At 38.2% G+C, this 18,098-nt stretch overlaps 1 protein-coding gene across 4 annotated transcripts in view; it reads left to right on the forward strand.

The window, feature by feature from the left end:
• The window catches only part of TRPC4 (transient receptor potential cation channel subfamily C member 4), a 235,662-nt gene that overhangs the window by 175,971 nt on the left and 41,593 nt on the right, over positions 1-18,098 (forward strand). For all 4 annotated transcript variants that reach the window (XM_075919125.1, XM_075919124.1, XM_006124925.4 and 1 more), the window contains one exon: positions 13,506-13,645. In XM_075919125.1, coding sequence (XP_075775240.1) covers positions 13,506-13,645 — 140 coding nt within the window. The remainder of the gene's footprint in view (positions 1-13,505; positions 13,646-18,098) is intronic.

Below are 18,098 nucleotides of genomic sequence, written 5' to 3' on the forward strand. Positions count from 1 at the left end.
TTGTATCAATTTAATATGCTTCAAAGGGGATGGTGTCATTATCTCAGTTTTACAGAAACTGAGGCACAGTGAGAAGTGACTCACCAGAGATTATGCAGCCGGTCAAAAGGCTGAGGCCGTGGCCCTTGAGCCCCAGAACTGTCTGGCAGCTCAAAAATGGATCTACCATTCAGGAAAGACAAAGACTAGTTAGGGCTGATGCTACAAAATCCAGCCAAAAAAAAAAAAAAAAAAAGAGGGATGTGGGGAAAGAACAATCCCTGATCCCTCAGTATCCAGCACTGATTCTGGGGACTCTCACTCAGTAACTCACAAATTCTAAGCTCTTCTGAAAGTGACCCATTAACCCAGAGTGTAGTGACACTCAGGCTATGTCTACACATCAACATTATTTTGAAATAACAGTCCACATTCTCAAAACTGGCAATTATTTCAACATAATGTTGAAATGATGTCAAGCTGGAGGACTTCTTACTCCGACTCCTGTAACCCTCATTTTATGTGGAGTGAGGTAAGTTGCAGAAAGAGTGCTCTATTTTGAAATAAGTGCTGTATTGACAGCACCAAACCTCGAAATAAGCTATTTCGAAATAAGCTACTCAGTTGACAAAGCTCAGTTTGCATAGTTTATTTCAAGTTAGGCCCTTCTGTGTAGACATGTCCTCAGAGACTCTCCACTCTACAAGCTGCAGTAATACCTGTCAACATAGCCAGATTAGGCCCTTGTTACTTCTGCTGAATAGTCAACTTACTCCACAAGTAAGACAGAGAAAATCAATAGGGCTATGTGCATGAGTTTATTCACCCATGTGAGTAAAATCTGCATGATCTGGTACGTAGATGCTGATACCAATAGCTTAACAGAGATGGAATCAGAGATTTAGAGAGACCATTGTGGCCGTTTAGTCTCATCTCCTGTATAGCACCGGTGATACTCAGCGATGCCTGTATGTTGCCCACCAACTTGCTGTTGAAATGAAGACAGAACATTTACAATATCTCTTGCCAACTTGTTTCAATTGTTAATTTCCCTCTGTTTAAAATTTGCATGTTATTTCCATTTTGAATTTTGCGAGGTTCAACTTTAAGCCATTAGCTCTCCGTTGTCTGTTAGACTAATTAGATCTCTTCCATCACATACCTTGTCCCTATGTAGGCAATTATGGACTGTGATAAAATCACCTCTTAACCTACTCTTTGATGAGCTACATACATTTGATCTCTTTTATTCCTTTTGTGTAAATCATGCTTTCAAAATCATTCTTGGTCTCTCATTTTTTCAATCTCTCTCTCTATATATAAAAAGACTTTTCCTGCGGGATGACAGTGTAATGTCATGGGTCACTTTGTGTCCTGCAGCCCCACCCTCCGCCCTCAGCCCCTCCCTCTGCTTTCAGCTGTGTGGCCTTCCCCTTGTTCCAGGGAGCCATGAGAGCCACAAGTCATGTGCCCTCCCCACTTTCCCATGCTCAGGAAGGGTTGAGGGGTGGGAGCTTCGTGGCCTTGGGGAGGGCACTGTCCTGAGGCCATCCCTGCTCTTGGGCCCCCCATCTGCTGGGAGGGGCCCAGCCCAAGCCCCCAGCAGCCAGGGGGAGAGAACCAGGTATGCTATGGAAAGGCCTCTGTCAGGCCTGACCCAACCCCCCAGTGGCTGGGGGGAGAGACCTGGGCCTACCTTGGCCTAGTCCAACCCCCGGTGGTCAGGAGGAAGAGCCAAACCCGAGTGGCTTGGATCCAGTCCTTCCTGGTGACTGAAGGCGGGGGATGCTGGTCCTGGCACAGCTTGGGCCTGGCCCCTTCCAGCAGATGGGGGGCCCAAGAGCAGGGATGGCCTCTGGACAGTGCCCTCCCCATCCGAGAGGGGGTTGGTGAGCACAGCAAACAGGGGGCACAGACCCCTAATATATTTTTAAAGTGAAAAATTCATCACCCTTTTATTAAAGTGACAGACAGCCCCAAAATAAAGACCTATACGTAGTTAAAGTATGCATTTTTACTTATTGGATGCAGAGACATTTTGAAGTATATACTCCATTGTTGCTGCTCTAGGGTAAAAGTCTTATTTTAAAAGTGAGAATGTAAGCAACTAATTCCCTTTCCCAAAGCAAGGGTTATCTTGGAGCAACCACAACATTTTAACATTTTTAAACAATAGGCTCATGCCTCCTTCTCCTTGTTAGGATAGTTCTGAATGTAATTTACATTTTAATTGTTCTCTTATTGTGAGTACAGACAAATGGGAGCTATACATATTCCTGATTTTTCCTTAGTATGGATCTCATAATATAGATGGTTCCATCATTTAGTAATTAGGAAGCATTAAAATGGTCCACAATGATCTAAATTCTCTGAAGACGAAACATTAAATGTGATTTTCCTATTAGTATGTAAGAAACTGGATGTGTGTAATGAACACATTTGAAGAATCATTAGAATAGGAAACTCAATGGAAGAACTTGTATCAGGCAATTTATATTTAGAAGAAAAAAATAATTTAAGAACGTTTCTTCATTTATGTTTTTACACACATGATGTGATTACACAAGTTATATGACATTACCTGGTTATTATCTCTGCAGCAAAAAAAGTCAGTATAGCTAGGACTAAGAAAATAAAACTAAAAAAAGAAGAACATTTAGGTTTAATATTTGGATATGCTTCCAGAGAATGAGCTCTCTTAGCTTGTGGGACAGTTATCCCAGGCTGTGTCTAAACTACATCCCTTTTCTCGAAAAAGGGATGTAAATTAGACACTTCAATATTGCAAATGAAGCCAGGATTTAAATTTCCCATACTTCATTTGCATAATGCTGGCCGTGGTTTTTTTCGAAACGGGGCTGTTCAAAAGAAAAACGGCTGTTTAGATGCAGATCAATTGAAAATAAACCTATTTCGAAAGAACCCTTGAAAGGTTTTTATTTTCGATCAATCCCCATCTAAACAGCTGTTTTTCTTTTGAAAAGCTCCATTTCGAAAAAAACTGTGGCTGCCATTATGCAAATGAAGCACAGGAAATATACATCCTGGCTTCATTTGCAATATTGAAGTGTCTAATTTACATCCCTTTTTCGAGAAAAGGGATGTTGTTTAGACACAATCCTATTGAAGAGACGGAATTTGTCTCTATAAACAATTAAATAAACAATAGGGAGCAAGCCTTCACTGCCAGGGAAACCATATTATTATTAGTTGTTAACTGGGCATCCTGAAGTTTGCAATTTGTTTTCATAGGAAAAATAAAAGACATGATCCCTGACCTGAAGACCTTACGACCATTGAGGCAATGAGGAAGAATAAGTTGGAATGAGCAAAAGCAATAAACAATGCAAGTGAGGCAGTAAAACACTACAAACTTTTTCGTCACAAGATTCCAAGATCCAAAAGGACCATTTGTGATGATCTAGTATGACTACCTATATAGTACAGGCCAGAAAACTTCCTGCAAAACTTACCAATGTCATCGCTATTTCTATGTGATCACCCTACAGACTTTCTGCACTACGCCAGGAATGTAAAGAAGGTGAAAACAGGCAGAAACAGCCCACTCCCCAAATCTCTCTGGTGTAAGGCACTACCCTAACTAGTATAGAGCTACCAAAATAGCACTGCAGCACCCCAAATTACAGCCCATATTATAGAGAACAAACCAAAGAAGAGAGGAGACATGATTGGAGCACTGCTGCGGTCACACTATTCTCTACTGACAGATGATCCATAGGAGGCCCTTCCAGTCAAAGTGTTGAGTTAGAGCAGCCCTGAAGCTGCTCTAATTTATGTCAGAACTCCAGATAAGTCAAGTATAGGGGGACAAAAAGGTTGATTTAAGCCACCTTTGTCCTTCCCTCTCCCATCTTGCCCTTTACACAGGAATGGAGGAACAGAAAATAAGAACTTTCACATCTATAAATTCTGTAGTCAATAGCTGTGTTAAAATAAACTCTCATTGGTATTTTTCTCAGTCTGTTCTGTGAGGATGTAGCAAATGGCAGTAGGCTGTTGATAAAATAGTAGCATTATGTTGGCATGAATGTATTATTCTTCAGGTGGTCATCTTTTTTCTGGACCATGCCTTGTTCTTTCTGTCAGGTTGTTGGATACAGGTTGGAGAGTAAGAACCTAAAGGGAAGGAAGAGGCTTGTAAATTGTGCAAAACATACATTCATGGCTGAAGAAATTCTAGGTAGGATGTGTGTGATAGTGTAGTCTTGTTGAACACTGAGAACAAAGTATATCTGAATTGAGAGGTGGTGCAAGCCCACCGGGGCTGTGGCATAAGCCAGAGCATCTTTGGGTCCCTTTTTACCAACCCCTTAAATGTAATGATTGCATTATTTCTGCAAACCTAAAAAAAAAAAAAAAATCAACACAACATATGCTATCAGGTCCATGTTAAGTTAAATGAATGGCATTTGGGAGGCAAAACTAAACTGAGCCCCCTTTGAGCTACTTGGGACAATTGCTTGGTCTGCTTATATACAGCAAAACTCTGAACTGATGTGCAAAAGTTTGGTGTGAATCATTTATAGATGTGACACTACCAATAAAAGATCAGGAAAGTATTACATAAAATATTGGACAGGTACTGGAGATTGGGTTGTTAGTGGGAGAAGAGACAAAGGGTGATGTAGCCACGCTGATGAAATAACACACAGCCAAGTAGAGACAAAGGAAACATGGGAAAGGAAAACAAACACATTCATGATGAAACTGATATCCATCCAACAAAATGATACATATGATATCTGTGAGCTTGTGTTAGAGTAAATTGAGGGGAGTAAATTGTGTGAGAGTAAACCAAAATGATTAGGGGGCTGGAGCACATGACCTTTGAGGAGAGGCTGAGGGATTTGAGCTTATTTAGGCTGCAGAAGAGAAGAGTGAGGGGGATTTGATAGCAGCCTTCAACTTCCTGAAGGGAGGTTCCAAAGAGGATGGAGAGCGACTGTTCTCAGTAGTGACGGATGGCAGTACAAGGAGCAATGGTCTCAAGTTACAGTAGGGGAAGTCTAGTTTGGATATTAGGAAAAGCTATTTCATTATGAGGGTGGGGAAGCAGTGGAATGTGTTACCTAAGGAGGTGGTGGATTCTCCATCCCTAAAGGTTTTTAAGGGTCAGCTTGACAAACTCCTGAATGGGATGATTTACTTGGGAGTGTTCTTGCTTTGGGTAGGGGGCTGGACTCGATGACCCCCTGAGGTTTCTTCCAGATTCTATGATTCTACAATTTTCTATGCGAAGTGTCAGCTAAAATGGTTCAACCATTTTCAGAACAAGGCTAGAAACCACAAATGTTTTGCCCATGATAAAAATGTGAATGTTTTATGTCCCCCATGGTTGGTAGATTGCAAATGGATGAAGCTAACTGAATAAGTGGATATTCAATATTTGTTTATCTCTTCATTGTGCAATGCTTGGCCCTAGATCTTTTTTTTACTGCACACCATTCAAGCCCTATTCTGAAAGAAGAATTATTAATTTTCTCATGGGCTTTTCTATGATGCTCATAACTATAGTGTCTGATACATAATGTAATAAATGACTAGAAAGCACAGGAAATAAAGATAATTCCTTTAATTACCAATGACCTTTTGAGCCTTGAGTCTTACATGCCCTTATATTAGTTATGACAGAATTCCCTCTCAGTGGCGATGGCTTAGAATTAGATACACTCTATATTTACAAGATAATATAAAAGGTTATAGCATCCAGGCAAGCATTTATCCCAATCTGCTGTGTTACTGTAGCCAGAAAACTTCATTGATGGAGTATTTGGCAAGATAATCCTGGGAGCTAGATCATATTTTTAAGCAAGCAAGAACCATTATTGGTTTTATTCCAAAATTGGTTTTTTTTGTCTGTTAAAGTTACAAAATGTACAATTTAAAGGACTATTCAAATGATTTGTTCTAGTACACAAAGAGCTACAAGCTAAAAGAATAATATAGTTCATAATAGTGACTCACTCCATTACTATATAGAACTATGGGTTCATGCACAAATTTCTTTGAAAAACGCCAGGATAATTTAAAATTCAAATATGATGATATTTTCAGTTTAACAGTGACAATCCATATCTATAATTTTTCAGAAGTGCATAGTGACTTAGGAGCACAAGTTTAATTGAAAATGGGGTTGATCTTGTAAATCAATTGGGCCCAGATCCTCAAAGATATTTAGGTATTTAACTCCCATTGATCCTTTGAGGATCTGAACCTCAGATTCTTTTGAAAATCCCACTCTTAGTTGATAAATATTCTTAATTAATATCTCAATTAAATTGCTGTGCCAGCATCGAGGCATGGTAATTACTAATTAGAGTAACAAGAAATGTACAAATTAAAGTAACAAGCAGTTAGAGTAACAAATCAGAATAACAAGACATGTACAAGAAGATTACTAATTACAGATACAAGAAGTATACATATTAATTAGTATAGGATTATAGCAATGCACTGTTAGGATACCTGTTAACATGTACAAAATTAAGGATATTTTAGGAAATATAAAATATAAGCCAGCCGAAGTTTACCCTTTTCATTCCTTGTAGAATCTTGAGGAAAGTAATCAAATAATTGGTACATTAAATAAACATAACAGTTGGCATATGACAGCCACAGGCAATGCCAATGAAATCTTAAAAGATCATAAAACAAATTCTGAAAAATGTATACATTACATTGACAGAGTTCAGCAGAGTCACATGAGTAGTAAGTCAAGAGATATTTTATTTTAAATTGCTATCTACAGACTTCTATGAAGAATATAAGTGAGTACATGGAAGCAGCAATTTGAATTAGTGAATCTTCTGTTCATGGAGCATTGGTCAACTGCAACACTGTGCAAAAATATTGATCTTGCGTCACTGTATTTTTGCAGTAATTTCCAGTATTTCTCCATTTGTGACACTGAAGGTATTGCTACATGTAAACGATTTTCCAATTCTGCCTTCACAAAATTAAGAGTGTTCATTAATTTGTTCTTACCACAAATTAAGCATTTACAAAGGAGAAAAGCAGATTTATTTAATAATTAAAATCTAGCCTGCATCTGAACATCTTATGTCAAATCAAAACAATCTATAATGCTTTCTGCTGTTCCTTCCACTCCCTCTCTCCCCAAGTGAGACTTTTGAGTACAATACAGTTCAGCCTATACAGAGTGGAAATATATTTCCATGTCTGTTTCAATTCTACCCGGATACAATTAAATAGCTAGATGGATGAATGATTTAAGTTGTAGCTAGATGTTGTCATCATTTGTAGTTATATTCAGCAACCAGTTAATTCACAGCTTGATCCTACCAGGTGAAGAGGTCCCTCAATGCTATTGAGGTCAGCAGGAATTGAAGTCACACAGTACTTTGCAAGATTAAGCCATTGTTGCCTTTTGTAGGTCCATAATTTCCCAGAGTCTAAGTACCTAAACATAAATTAAGGAGCTGAATTTTAAGGCAGGTTTGAAAATGTTGACAAGTGATGACCATTAATTTACCATGGCAGAAGGAGACAGAAAGAACTTACTTACACTCCTCATTCCCAACAAGAGGCTGGCACAGATAGCTACTGCAGATGTCTTCTCCTGCCTGGATTTTAAACTACTAAACCACTTAAAATTAGATTTAGAAGTAAATCAAAAGAAAGCAGATGAGCCTGTCAAAGAATGAAAAGGAATAAAGCAATTACTGTCTGTTCAATAGGTCTATTCAATTAGAGTCTTCAGGGTAGTTTAATAAAAGACTCTGTAGCTTCCATGACACAAGCTGTTTTCTTTATTAACCTGAAAAAAATACTCAGATACTGGTTGGGGTTTGTGTGTGTGTGTGTGTGTGTGTGTGTGTGTGTTATTTCTGGTTTCTCATATCCTGCAGAATCCAAATAAGTTAATAACTTCCAAAAGCAGGGCATATGGAGGGCCTTGGCAAGAGGCTGACTAACGAATACCTTCCAAAACATTTAGGATCAGGTTTTTTTAAAGGTATCTAGGTATCTGAAAAAGAATATAGATGAAAATCTGGTAAGATTTTCAAAAGGCTCGAGACACCTAACTAAGGTGCATAGGAACTTTTGAGAATCCCACTAGAAATCTATCTGTATTTTCAGGTACCTAAATACGTTTACAAATCTGGCCCTTAGAGACTTAGGAGTCAATGTCAAAATAAACATAAAAACAGATGTCTTTGATATCATGGCAAGGCCAAGAAAATTACATCTAAACCACTATATCATAAACAACATAAAGCAGCTTTACAAATGTTTGTGTTGTGAAGACAAGATAACATTTTCACCAAGTTTCTACTGATCCTTGAAAATCTGATTTGTTTTGTAATAATTCAGGAAGGGATTTCTAGAAGGGGATTTAATCAAGATGCATCTGATTATTTTTGTCAATTTATATATCATTGCTCGTTAACGGCTTAATTGTTCTAATGGGAAATGAAGAAAAAATGTTTTTAAAAGTAAAAATTATGGTGAATGCCATAGGAGATTGATTGATAATAGTGTAAATTATCAGTGATCAATTTTTTTGGTATCTTAGTTAACTGGCATTTTCATCAGAGATGCCACAGAATAAAAGGGGGAAGGAGAGTGAACTGAAATTTTTTTAGAGTGGCACTGTTTGCACAACAGAAACTTGTGTCTCTCCTGTTTGTATTTGGTAGCTAAAAACTGAAATTAAAGTTTTATTTTAGAAAACAAATGACTCAGTAATAACCAGAAGTCCTGTTCTCAATATTAAGTTGAATATAGTTTTTAAAGAACTATTTTAATTTTGATGTCAAAATTGTTTTTCAGTGGAAATGCCTTCTCAACAAAGACAGAAACTTTCTTTGGACAGTTTGTTTCCTTTTGATTTTTATTTCAGCATTGCAATGCGAAATTAAAACTAGTTTTAAACCCACACTATTTTGTTGTTTGGGTTTAAAAATAAGATTTCAGTTTTAGAAAAGCTGGGGATTTGTGTTTTTGAAACTGAAAAATTTCACCAAAAATGTTTACTGACCCCCTCTCCTACAACATTCAATGTTCATAAAATCAAAATATTTTTAGGTTTTAATTTAATCATTTTGTCATTATTAAAAATGTCTCATTTTTGCCCAGTTCTGGTTTTATACATTATAATTCTCAAATTGGACTCCAGGCAAAGTCCCTTTCACTTTTTTTCTGTTATATTGATAAGCAGTCCAGCTTTGTGTAAAATGTCTCTGCTATATCTTCTGTCTCCTATTGGATCACAAACAGCCTCCAATGTTCCTCCCCTGGCTTGCAGTCCACTTAGAAGTGGAGAAATGTTTCATCTAATGTGTTTTCCTCATCCTGGCATATATTTGCAGTGCCTAATCTCTTTTAGCTTTCTCTAAACTCCAGGATCAGGTCGTAAACATGGCAGACAAGAATTTAAAAGCCAAGCCTCTTTAAGGCCTCTTGAAAGCATTTCTGCCCTAAAACTCCTATTATAAGACCTGTATTTCACAATTAATGAGACTGTTTCCAATATCATTATCATTTTCTGAAATCTAAGTTGTGCTTGGAACTGTGATGTGGCTTCTTTCTGCCTATAAGCTCATAACATTGACAAAGAAATGCTAACTATTTTTATTTTTTTATGATCAGTCTGGACATAATGTTGTTGTAGTCAGATGATGCTTTGAAAGCATATGTTATTAAGTTATTATCTTCAAGAAAAACAGCCTCCAGCCCTTTTGGAGTTGCATCAATTCAGATTTTAGGCTATTTGTAATGTCAAATTACTTCAGCAGCAGTGCTTCCATGGCCACTTTTTTTTTAGTTCTCATAAACTTTTGTTTCACTAATCATCCCAATGCCATTCTGCATTGTCCTCAAGTAATATTCTAAGTAGAATACTTAAATGTGATGAATTAGAGAAGAATTTATTTAGGTTGATATACCTGTGAATCTCTAAGACCTGCTTGCTATGGGGTCCATTTATATAACTGTCTCTCTGGTTACATCTAGACTGCAGCATTTTTCCAGAGGTATCCTGGAAAAGCAATGCCGCATCCAAGGAACGAGTCTGCTTTTCTGAATTTTTTTTTTGAAAAAGCGGATGCGCTCTTTCACCATCCCTGTAAAATCTTGTTCTATGAGGCATAAGGGATGTGTTGAAAGAGCAGGTTTTTCTGAAAATTGGCACTGTGTAGAGGCACCAAATTTCAGAAAAGCCTCTTTCTAATTTAACTCTGCAGTCTAGAAGTAGCCTCTCTTTCTTGAATTTGGTCAAATGATCCAAAAGCAGGTCAAATATAGAGACCAAGGTGAGGTTAGCACCTCTACTGCTCAGTCTTTTGAAGAGAGGTTCTCTGAATGTGATGCTTCCCATGGCTTCTATTGCTTAAGACACCACATTATCATCTGCTTTTAGCATGAGGAAGTTTTATTTATTTAACAAAGAATTGGGATTTAAGAAAAAGAAAATAGAATTAATGAAAACAAATTAGCGTAAAAACAGCCATACTGGTGAGACCAAAGATCCATCTATCCCAGTATCATGTCTTCCAACAGTGGTCAATGCCAGATGCCCAGAGTGAGTGAACAGAAACAGGTAATCAGCAAGTGATCCCTCTCCTGTCATCTATTTCCAGTCCCTGACAAACAGAGGGTAGGGACACCATTCCTAACCATTCTGGCTAATGAGTATTGATGGGCCTAACCTCCATGGATTTATTTAGTTCTTGTTTGTACCTTGTTAAAGTCCTGGTTTTCACAACATCCTCTGGCAAGGAGGTCCACAGGTTGACTGTGCACTGAATGAAGAAAAACTTCCTTTTGTTTGTTTTATACCTCTTACCTATTAATTTTATTTCGTGATCCCTCATTCGTACATTATGGGAACAAGTAAATAACGTCCTTATTCACTTTTTCCACTCAAGACTTAGTTTTATAGACCTCTATCATATTCCCCCTTAATCTCCTCTTTTCTAAACAGAAAAGTCCCCATCTTTTTAATCTCTCTTTATATGAGATCCGTTCCAAACTCCTAATAATTTTTGTTGCCCTTTTCTGAATCTTTTCCAATGCCAATATACAGGGCTTGACAAACTGCAGTGAACTCCACTCGCCAGCCCCACACTGAGCATGCGCCAGACCTGCATTGCTCATGCGCACGCCGCCGGTGAACAGGGCGACCAACTGATATCTACTCGCAATGGGCGAGTAGATACACTGATTTGTTGAGCCCTGCCAATATATCTTTTTTGGGGTTGAGGTGATCACATCTGTATGTAATGTTCAAGATATGGGCATTCCATAGATGTATAAAGAGGCAATAAGATATTCTCTGTCTTATTCTCTGTCCCTTTTTAATGATTCCTAACATTCTGTTTGCTTTCTTGACTGCTGCTGCATATTGAATGGATGTTTTTGGAGAACTATCCAGAGTGATTCCAAGATCTCTCTCTTGTGTCGTTAAAGCTAAATTAGTACCCATCATTTTGTATGTGTATTTAGGATTATTTTTTCCAATGTGCGTCACATTGCATTTATCAACATTTTGTTGCCCAATCACCTAGTTTTGTGAGAACTTTTTGAAGCTCTTCCCAGTCTGCTTCGTTCATGGATACATAGAAAATATCTGTTATTCTATTATCTAAGAAGTTATTTTCTTGTCCTTGTTTAGCTCACCCCAAAGTCTTTCTGCTGATGTTTTATATTACAGTCTGTGACACTTGGTTCACAAGACATGCATGCTAGCAGCTCGCCTCCTAGGTGAAACATAATGGTACATCCTTGTACACTGAGAGATACTCCAACAATCCATTGTCTTTACTCCTAAGCAGGAGACCCCACTAGCCCCCGCTCCCCTAGACTGTTTTTTTCCCTGTAGGCTTTTGATATGTTCTGCAAGAACCTGGCTCGGTGTGTAAATAAGCTTCCATTGTAAAACATACAGTACCTTAATTTATATATATAACCAGACAGTGAGAAATGTTTGTTACTGCTAGTCTGAAAAACATGTTTATCACCCTCTAGTGACCTACTTTACTCATATACCTTAAGAACAGAATTTCCATTATAGGTACAAAATTATATACTTTGTAATGGTTATTAGGACTGGAGTATCACTGGCTCTCAGGAGAGACTTCATTACAACATAGACATCAGACTCTAGGGATCCCTGTAAGCCTGTGTATGCCCCGTATGTCCTCTGCTGGTTGGCATTCCCACTCAGACCCCACACTCTGCAAAGCAGCACAACTAAAATGAGTTGGGTATTTCTTTAAGGGGGATGCTCCGTCCCCTATATAAGTGGACAGCATCCATACATTATGATATAACAGGTCACAGTCAATGTACACTGAGCCCTGTCATATGACAGCGTTCAAAACTTTTGCAACCGTGACTTATAATTTGATTGTGGTAGGGGAATAAATATTAGTTTCTTACTAGCATTGTGTGTATCAGACCTTTATGCTCTTATGTCAGGGAAAAACAAAACTCTCTTAAGCACCTGTGAAGGAAAAAAAAGGAGTTGGGTCTGATGTCTCCTCCATGCAGCCACCTTAGGTGAAGATAAAGATTATAACAGAAAGACAATTCCTAATTCTGGAGTTTATGGTACAATTCTAGAGTTTATCGGGTCTCTGCTTAATGTTACCAAAAGAAATGACTAAGGAAAAGGTGATAAACAACTTATAGATATTCCCCTCAAGTGTAAATAAAAGTTTTCAGTCTCCATTAATGTCAGCATGGACCTTTAATGAACATTTAAATTCATTTAGTGAGAGAAGAAAGTAAATTTGAAAAATGTGAAACTTCCACCAGCATCTTTAACCAAAGACTGAACATATTTATGTACAATGCATATTTAAAATGCCATGTTTAAGAGACTCTTAATATTCAAGCACTAATTCAACACATTCTCCCAAGGGAGGCTTTTAATAATTACAGTTTTAAAGTGTTTCCACATGCCTGCTGGAGCTGTTCAGTGGAGCTCACATCAGACCAGATGCAACAATTCCTAGCAGCTTTAAATACTTCTGGAATGACATATCTAAATTGATAAATGGAGATTACACTTGAAACTTGTTCCTAGATCACCAGATTTAAAATGAATGGACTATGGTTTTTAATATTTCGGCTAGAAATATTTTTCTGAAGACACTAGAGATTTCTGTGGGATAACAGATATCATTGTGGATAACAAATTTGAAAAATCTATATCCTATGGTAGCATAAACAAGTTAATGGCCAGTGTCTTCATTTATGTAGTTTCCATTGAGATCAATTGGAGTACACAACCAAGGGAAGAACATAGCAATAATTGCTACCTTAGACCACTTTTTTACACTCTTTAGAATATAATGAAATGGCAATAAAAAGAAAGCAAAAGAAAATAAAGCTGTATGCTTAGATGAATGACATGCCAGGGCTTGCTTGCTTAGAAAATGCATTTTGGATATGTGAATCAGAAAATGAAGTCTAAATGATGGATTGGTATAAAAATCTTTTGGAAATCATGCTTAGGATTAATTTTTTTACATTCACAGGTTTCATATGGGGTGAAATTAAACAGATGTGGGATGGTGGACTACAAGATTACATTCATGACTGGTGGAACCTAATGGATTTCGTAATGAATTCCTTATACTTGGCAACAATTTCTTTGAAAATCGTTGCCTTTTCAAAGGTAATCATTTTATTGTTGGCTAGTATTTTTTATAAAAATATATTAAATAACTAAGGTTATACTTTTTGAAATGCTTCTATATTTGAAAGGTTTTTTAATTAATAGACTGCTAGAATGATTCAATTAATCATTTTCCTAACTTGTCAGTTTTGCCATTAGTAAAATGGTTTTAATATTCTTTATCTGTGCCATGGAACTTTGGATGGCTTAATTTACCAGTATCAATAAAACAATTTGAGATGTTTGGATGTAAATTACTATAAAAATGCCAATCATTATTATTAGGTGTGTATAACAAGTGTGTATTTTATGCCAAAAAGTCTTTGCATAATTTTTTTTCTACTGAAGCTATGTTACTAAGATTATTTAACAAGTTCTATGCACCCTCCTCACTCTCCGATTGCATAAAAAATTAGAAATTTTAAAAAAACAATAAAAAGTATTACTTTTACATTGTTGAATGCTTTTAGTTTAATTTTATCAATCAACTGGAAGTTAATGCGTATTTTGACTAAATATTAGGATCATTATTGGGTAAAATTAGTCCATTTGCTCTGCATTGTTGTTTATTTGAATGAGAAATGTGACATAATCAACATTTGAACTTTCTTCCAGAGAAACATCAATTTATTTCAAAAGTATGAGTGCATCTACACTGCACCGGTTTCAAGATAACTAGTGTTATTTCAAAATAACAATGTGAGTGTCTACACAGCCATTCTGTTATTTTGAAATAATTTTGAAATACCAGACAGCTTATTCTAAAATCTGTAAACCTCATTCTATGAATGAGGAATAACTCTTATTCCAAAATAATGCCTATTTCCAAAATAGCTATTTCGCAATAAGGCGCTACACTGCTGCTATTTTGAAATAGCCCCTCACCAGGGATATTCTAATTTATTCCTCCCTAGTGCTTCCTGGGACTCTAAATCTAGATAGCACATCTACATTAGGGAAACCTGCCTCAGACTAATGTTGAGGCTTCCTGTGTAGACATGTTATTTTGAAATAATATATTTTGGAATAACTATTCTGGAATAGTTTATTTCGAAATAAGCGTTCAGTGTAGACATATCCCATGAATAGTTGAATGTTGCATATTTTCAATGTGAATTCAAAAATAATCATTCCTTGTAATAATTAAATATTCCAATTTCAAAGTTGTCTCAAATGAAGGAAAAATATTGGGGTCCAGGCCAGAGTAGTGGTGGTGGTGACGTGCACCGTGGCAGCTCATCCCCCCTCTGCGAGCTTTACCACAGGGATTGCCTGAGGGTGGGTGGAGCCAGCCCAAAGGCAAGGCCCAGGGAGTGCTGGCAAGCAGCCTCTGTAGCCATCCTCCATCCAGGCCAGCCCTGAGATGGAAGTCAGTGGTCTTTAGCAGGCCCCACCCACCATCAGGCAGTATCTCCCACTAGCACGTCCTAGGCCCAGAGGTGGGGGAAGAGGAGTGCATGTATCCCACCAATGCTCCCTGGGTCCGGCCCAGGGGTGGGGCAACTGTACATGCTTCCCACAAGTACTCCCCAAGCCCAGACTGGGAGTAGAGGGTCTACTGCCTACCAGTGTCTTCCTGCTGCGACATTTGCTGCCCCTCAGTGATCATTCCACAGTATAACTCCCTCCTACCAGATCCCTCTCCTTCAATTTTATGAGAAACAATCTAATTCCAGGCACATCCCATTGTCCTTGGACAATCAAACCCTGACCTTGCTTTAAGTTAGGATAAGAGGAAGCTGCATACCAAATTTGATGATCCTAGCTCTCATCGTTTGGGAGTTCTTGAACAAATGGACTCACAGACGGATAGACCGACACACATTTCTTAAATATATAGATAGATTTCAAAAAAAAATTGTCAACACTTTCACACAGCTCTTATCACTTATGAAAACTTTCTAATTTATATTTTTCATTATCATCATTGTATTTCAATGACTTAAAGTTGATTTCCATCAACCATCTAATAACTACATGGCCAAATTTTCTCCTGGACCAGGATCCAGTCAGCTAAAAAGAAAATGAGCAGCCATAAAGGAGCTAATTAAAGATCCCAATTCTTGAGTCACAGCATCTGCTGCAGCCATGGCATAAGTTTAGAGCAGTCTAGGAGCTTCTCTCATTTATATCAGATGACAATGGTTCATAGATGCCAATATGCTCAGTTGATAATTGTCAGAGTGAACCAGATCCCCCTGCACACACCTGACCTGCCATCTCCTTCTTCCATCACATCAGGTGTTCCTAAACCTTTTGCCTGCATGACCCCATTTTCACACTTACTGTTTCCTGTGACCCCAGACCACAACAAAGCAACATAGTGACCATGGAATCTAAGAATTTGCACATTAAATATATGTAATGCTCTCTAATTTGACACATGGACTTGTATATTGCAACACAGAGTCTTGAAGTCCAGGGATGTGATAGAAATTGCACATTGAATCTCATATGCAATAACAACAAGGGGTAGATACTATGACTTGACAGACAAAACAGTGCTGAATCCAGCTTCACCCAATTACCTGCTCATGAATGTCACTGGCAATTTCAAGATGCATCCATAGAGTGCAGGATATTCAGTCTTCACAGTGAACCAGAACTCTAGAAGAGAAAATTATGTGTGTCTTCCTCACAAGGATTGATCATAGGAAATTTTGATGAGCTATTTGATTTCAGCTGTTGGCATATCCATAGAATTAGACTTGCACCAAAAGTAGGTTTCACACCCAATCATATATTGTCATGTCCAAATTGGGGGGAAAGGATGCAAACTGTTCCTCCATCTGGCTGAGACGCTCAGCCATCACCTGTGTGGGAGGCGCAATAATTTTACTGACAGCCAGGAACTTGCAAAGCTGTAGGAAGGATTCCTAATTTGTCTTCAATGGATTTTTCTTCCAGAAATCAATTTTCTGCATGAATCCTATGATTCAATTGTTATGGGTTGGATCAAAGAGTTTCCTTTGGGGTTTAGCACACTGGATGACATTCAGGCCACTGACAGCCACCTTCCTGTCCTCTGGGGCACCTCACCACCCTGTTCTGCTGGGCCAGAAGCTCTGGTCTCCTCCACCAAAGGCACAAGAGTTTGGGTTCCTGACCCCCCGCAGACCAACACAGACACTGAACCAGCCCAGCTCTGGGAGGATTCAACTATAAGACCTTTGTCAACACCCAGGAACTCAACCCCTAAAGAGGACTAAAAGCCTAAATAAAACTGTTGTACTCTGTATAAAAGCTTGACAGAGAGAAAGCTTGTAAGTTCATCCTCTTTTTCAATGAAAGAGAGATATGCACAGTGGATGCTCCCTTCAGGGAACAATTATTTATACTGCACTTAATAATAATCAAAAGTGTTTTTATTGAGTATAAAATGTAGGTTTTAAGTGGTTGCAAGTGAAAATGGACAGAAAGTTATTAAGCCAAAATAATAGTAAACGCCCCCCTCCCAGCTAATTCTAACACTCTATTAAACTTGTTACATGCAAATTCTTACCCTAACTGTTGTTCTCATTATCTCTTTCACATGCTAAGCAGCCACCTAGCTTGAGCCCAGTCCTTTCCCCTGTTCAGTCTTAGGGTGTGTCTAGACTATGCGGGGGTTTCGAAAAAAGTGGCCTTTTTTTTAAAAAACTTCCCCTGCATCGAGACTGCGGCTGCATTCTTTTGAAAATAAATCGAAAGAACACAGCAGTTTTTTCAACTGCGGAAAACCTCATTTTACAAGGAAGAACGCCTTTTTTCGAAAGTGCTCTTTTGAAAAGAGGTGCTATGTAATACAAACTGTGCTTTTTCAAAAGAGAGCATGCAGACTGCCTGGGTGCTTTCTTTTGAAAAAGCATCTTGCTTTTTCAAAAGTACTGATTGTAGTCTAGATGCTCTTTTTCAAAAGAGGATCTTTCGAAAGAGGCTTGCAGTCTAGACGTAGCATTAGAAACACTGGTGTTAGGTGTTTACAGCAGGCTTCTTAGCCGGTAAGTCTGGCGTCTAGCCACTCCCAGACAGTTTTGCAACCAGCCAGGTCATCTTCTAATCCTCAGGAATTGAATGGATGGTGCACAGTCTCTCAAAGGTGATGAAATAGTTGTCGATGTTCGAAGATTTATCATAAACTGGGCAGAGTCAATCTCACTTGAGGATTTTTGATGTAGCTCCTGCTGCACTGGGTTTCTGACTCTCTTCCAGTTCATGCAACCTCTCTTCTTCCCTCTCCTCTGGAACAGCTTTTTGAGCTTCTTCTTTGACTTTTTAAAATTGTTTTAGCTCCAGGGCTCTCTCGTGAGCAGCTTTTTCCATGGCAGCTTTCCCTGCTATCTCTAGCCTCCATAATTCCATAAGCCTTCTATGCAACTTGGACCCTGTGAAGTGCCAATTTTTTGGGGGCCTCACTCTCAGTCATTTTGCTGATTTTCCTGCTTCTATTTCCCTTACCCAAAATAAACAAACA

The sequence above is a fragment of the Pelodiscus sinensis genome, chromosome 1, assembly GCF_049634645.1.
Source record: "Pelodiscus sinensis isolate JC-2024 chromosome 1, ASM4963464v1, whole genome shotgun sequence".
NCBI lineage: Eukaryota > Metazoa > Chordata > Testudines > Trionychidae > Pelodiscus > Pelodiscus sinensis.